Source organism: Trematomus bernacchii, unplaced genomic scaffold, assembly GCF_902827165.1.
Source record: "Trematomus bernacchii unplaced genomic scaffold, fTreBer1.1, whole genome shotgun sequence".
Classification (NCBI taxonomy): Eukaryota; Metazoa; Chordata; class Actinopteri; order Perciformes; family Nototheniidae; genus Trematomus; species Trematomus bernacchii.
The window spans coordinates 7354433-7358967 of record NW_022987564.1 but is presented as its reverse complement, the minus strand read 5'-3'; the positions used below and the strand labels follow the sequence as shown (position 1 = coordinate 7358967).

General features: G+C 44.4%; 1 protein-coding gene across 2 annotated transcripts; it reads left to right on the top strand.

Moving 5' to 3' along the window:
* Positions 1 to 575: 575 nt before the first annotated feature.
* LOC117477803 (homeobox protein NOBOX) lies at positions 576 to 4175 on the top strand. Of its 2 annotated transcripts, none has more exons than XM_034124552.1 (4): positions 576 to 669; positions 1376 to 1620; positions 2511 to 2827; positions 3344 to 4175. In XM_034124552.1, the coding sequence occupies exons 2-4, from the start codon at positions 1394 to 1396 to the stop codon at positions 3769 to 3771; spliced, it is 972 nt and encodes a 323-aa protein (XP_033980443.1). In that variant the 5' UTR covers positions 576 to 669; positions 1376 to 1393; the 3' UTR covers positions 3772 to 4175. The 2 variants fall into 2 exon arrangements, with proteins under 2 accessions (XP_033980443.1, XP_033980442.1); XM_034124551.1 differs by having other exon boundaries at positions 3332 to 4175.
* Positions 4176 to 4535: the final 360 nt, after the last annotated feature.

Here is a 4535-nt window from a genome sequence, read left to right as displayed (position 1 = left end):
GAATTAAGTTAAGTGCACCTCAGTTTTATTTTGGCTTTTGGTCGAAACCTAAGTTCTTGGTGTCAATCAACAAAAAAACGGGGGCAATTATCCCTTTTATTTGCCCTTAAATGAGTTCTCCAATAATTGAGGGATACCAAACAGGGAAAAGTTTTCCTTCCTGCCTCAAAAGCGACTGCCTTCTTTCACCTCCCATCTTTTATTGTCTCGTCACCATCCTCAGTCCTTTTTACTGATCAATGTTATTGTCTTGTCTGCATGACGCTGTGAACCAGGTCTGGTTTCAGAACCGCAGGGCTAAGTGGAGGAAAGTGGAGCGCTCCATCACAGCGAGGGGTGAACACAGACAGAGCCGAGCTGGCAGCAGCAGCCCCCTGCATCACCCAATCAATCCCAGCCTGGCACCCAACAGGTGCTACACTATATCCCTCTGTGTCGGTAGTTTTTCTTGTTCTCAAATGGTCCAAGCTACTTTTGATTAGTCGTTATTTTATATATGATTGATTGTAATTTATGTTTATTCTCTTTTCAGTAAGGGAGTTCCCTGTTTTTCAAATCACTTTGCCACAAAGATGCCCCAGCTTGCCCCTGCAGCGCCTTCTTTCTCCGCCATCTCCAACCAGACTCCGCCCTCCTACAGCAACCTGATGGCCAGCCTCAACAGCCCAGGTGCTGTAACCCTCATTCACAATGAATCAAAAGCACCGCTCATGATTAGGTCCCCACAAATACTACTTAAGAGAAGAGGCCCCACTGTGCTTTTTGTGTTTTCCCTTTTCCTGTAGTGTGTTATATATGTTTGTGTGCATGTAAATGGTCTGCAAAGGCTAAAATCCCAAAGTTCACACCAGAGGGAGTTTCTCTCCCACCTAAAACAACAAACTACTATACTAACATGTAAAAATAGAATGCTACATAAATTATACATGTGTGCAAGAGATCAACATTACACAAAGTACAGAACAAAAGCCTCAGAGTTCTTGGAGTGTGCAGACCTCAGGCAAGGTCAAATGCCCATTCTCCCACAAAAAGAGTGTATATTGGACATTCAGAACACTAATATAGCAGCTAACAACTATTTGCCATGTTAAGATATTGTGGCGTAATGGTGCTCTGAGTAGACACACAGAGGTAACGATTCAATCCAACATCAAGGAACTAGTGGGGACGGAGCCAGCTGTTTCCTACGTCTTGGCCCAAAAGCTGACTTGAACACCCATAAAAAACTAACCAGTGGAACACTAGCACTTACTATGCACTACATTTAAACTCGGTGAGGCTTCCCCCTGCATGTTGAGATAGTACAATTCCCCAGAAACCAAACTACAATGTCTCTTTTAATCTCAGTGTTTAATCTCTCTGTTTCATCTCCAAGGTCAATCCAGAGGGAGAGATGTGGGCCAGCACCAGCTTTCATCTCAGGGGGGGTTGGCAGAGTATCACCCCCGTCCCATGCACAGCCCCCCCCCCTCTGCGGAGAGCCAGTCTACCCCTTTTCACAACGACCTACAACGCTGCCAACCCAGCTCCACCTCTCCTTAACACCCTGGCTCACAACCCACCTCTGTTCCTCGATGCTCTGGAGTGTGGCTCCTCCCAGGCTCTGCAGACTGACACCAGGTCAGCTCGGTTCGCAGCAGACTGTGACATGAATACTAGACGATGATTTGAACAGGGATGAGTAGTACAGATGACAGGAGGACAGGCTGCAGACAGGAGCAGGGATCCTGTGAATTACTGATATAATGATGCTGCAGACAGCGCCTGTAGAGGGGAGTCGATTTCAGCTTGCTCTCTGAAATACTTGAGAAATCCTGCTGGGAGAAATAACAGTTAGGAATTGCTCTGTAGAAAATTATATGTCTTTGACAACTACTATTTATCACAGCTCGTAAATAAATCCCCTAATTCTAGGCAATATAAAACGGAATAATAGCAATGAATTTTAATACATGTTTAGCTCCCTGAGCACCAGATTTACTTACTCTTCTCCAAATGGCTGGTTGTTTTCTGCCTTATTTGCCATATACTCTTATTTGTTTTGGGAGTACAGATTAAGTGTTTTTGTTTTTTTATGATACCTGTGTTTTTAAAACAGTGGTACCCTTATTTCCCCCCTGTAGTGTCGCTGGATGCCTTTTCATTCTCTGTAGCTCAGCGGGCGGTGGTGGGCTGTGGCGGGCTGTGGCGGCAGGTTCCATTCACACTGAATTGCAGATTATCGCTGTCTCTGCTTTTGAGTCCTTATGTGTGAACCATAAGACATATTCTCCTGTTGTGTTTAAAAGGGTGCTGTCATGACAGCTAGCTGATTTGAGTGACAAAATAATCATGACATTTGCAAAGGTTCCCAAAGTATTTTATTGGGCCCTTTCTACACTTTGGGTGAGATCGATATAAAGACATATGGAAGTATCTGAGCATAATATATATATAACGTCCCTGCAGTTACACATCGTATATATTTGAAGATGTTGTTTTGACTAAATCGTTCTTTGTTTTGTCCGCAGTTCTCTATTTGACTTTGGGGATAAACTGGACTACCTGACCTCAGGCCAGCAGAACAACCCACTCTCCTACCAGCTCCAGACCTCCTACCCCTCCACTCAGCTCCAGCACCAACCTCAGGCATCTCTGTCCCGCATGGCCTACCTCACCCCCTCCCCCTACCTTACCCCCAACCCTCCAGATTCCAACCCTACCTCCTACCTGACCTTCGGCCCCGGGGGAAACTCCACTGGGATTGTGACCTACTCCACTGGAGGCCAAGCTTACTACCAGTCCCAGAGCGCAGGACAAATCCTGCTGCAGTCGGCCGGTCATCCTGGTGAGTCAATAAGATGAGATTTTATTAGACTTCCTCATGGAAAAACAAAAGCACACCAATCGAAGGGGTTTAAGCACACTGTTTTTCAAAGAACCAGATATTTACCTACACTAAGAAGATTGTTTTGCAGGTGTGTTGGTTGGTTTGTTTGCCTATAAACCGGATTAAAGAAACAATACTGTCCAGATTTCCTTGAAACTTGGCAGAAAGATGTATCATGGGCCAAAAGAGTGGAAGAGTTTGATCCCTATCCAAGCCTTGAGTGCCCAGAATGCTAGTTACCAAACATTTTCTGTCCAGAAAAAGAACAACATCCTTTAATTCCCCAAAAGTAGCCCACTCTGCTGCAGTTGGTTCTTGAACAAGGACTAGACCGTTAACAGATGTGCTTATAAGTGTATTAGTTTGCCATTTTTACTTTTTACTGATAGTGACAATCAGCTCCTGTGCTGAATCCTCTCCGATACAGCTTGATTGTCTCATTGAGTGGTGGGTTTCCTGCAGGTGGGATCACAGCCTACCAGTCGTACCCGTGGGGCAGCATGTACAGCCAGCCAGCCCTGCACCAGCGCTCTCAGTGCCCTCCAACTTACCCCGGTAGCCGAGGTGCTCGAGACCCCCAGCCGCCCTCCTCCAACACCCTGCCTCCCCCTTCTTACTTCATCCGGGGGGACCACGCCGTGCCCTCACATGCAAACTCCCAGCGATCATCCCACACCAGCAGCAGCTGCACCACCACCGTCCTCCCCCCTGTGTCCACCCTGCGGCCCTCTCGCCTCAGAGCGGAGATCACTCCCACCAAGGCTGCCTCCCTGCTGTCTTCTCAGGTCAGCCCTGCCTCCCCAGACAGCTCTCCAGTGCCCCCTTGTGTCAAGATTGAGTATGACAGTCCTCAAGAGATTCACAGCCACTTCCAATGCGACTTCTCCCTCAATAATTTTTGAAGACATGTTTGTTTGTGTGAGAGTGTGTGCTTTAAGTGTTAATATATATCCTGTTTAAATGTAAGTATTTCTGTGTTTTCCATTTGTATTATTATTATTAGGATGTTCTCGATATTACTGTAAGCTGGTTCGGTTGGGCTGCCTTTAGCTGCAATAAATGCTCATTGTTCTGTTAATCCTTATTTATGCATTTAACTAGCATTGCTGTGATTTAAATCAGCAGTCTCCGACATGTTATGGCTCCAAGGAATGTTTTTATTGAGAAAATGTTGTTGCAGACCGGAGAGGGGTGTGGGAGGCGGGTTAATTGCAAAGCGTAATTGTTCCCCACATCCCCATCAGTATGTGCATGCATATTCACATTTTGACTTAGTGTTTCAAACACACAAATAGGCCTTAATGCGAAGTTTAAAAAATGATAGACAAAGGTTAAAGAGTGGACTGTGTAAACATTTTAATAGAAGCTCGCAACACCTTTTTTTGTTATCTTCCTAGTTTCAATTTGAAAACATTGTTACATTTGTCAATAACTACAATTTACAGACTTGTGTATAAGCAGATAATTCATAGCTATATAATACATTGGATATATCTTAATTCAAAAAAGTTATAATAGTTGACAAATATTTTAGATTACTAAGCATGTTAAAATGTTGTTATGACCACATACAAGTACATTGAAGTGTGTAATGAACAATTTGTACAAAATGTAAATAGGAGATTTAAAGTAGGAGATTTACCTACAAATTTAACTGACTTTTTTT

What these genes read in the sequence shown, in the direction of transcription:
- LOC117477803 (XM_034124551.1), top strand. Translation starts at nt 1,394, where the DNA reads ATGTGGGCCAGCACCAGCTTTCATCTCAGGGGGGGTTGGCAGAGTATC. An exon ending in GCTCTGCAGACTGACACCAG is followed by an intron (nt 1,621 to 2,510) that starts GTCAGCTCGGTT and finishes TTTTGTCCGCAG; the next exon opens with TTCTCTATTTGACTTTGGGG. An exon ending in GCAGTCGGCCGGTCATCCTG is followed by an intron (nt 2,828 to 3,331) that starts GTGAGTCAATAA and finishes GGTTTCCTGCAG; the next exon opens with GTGGGATCACAGCCTACCAG.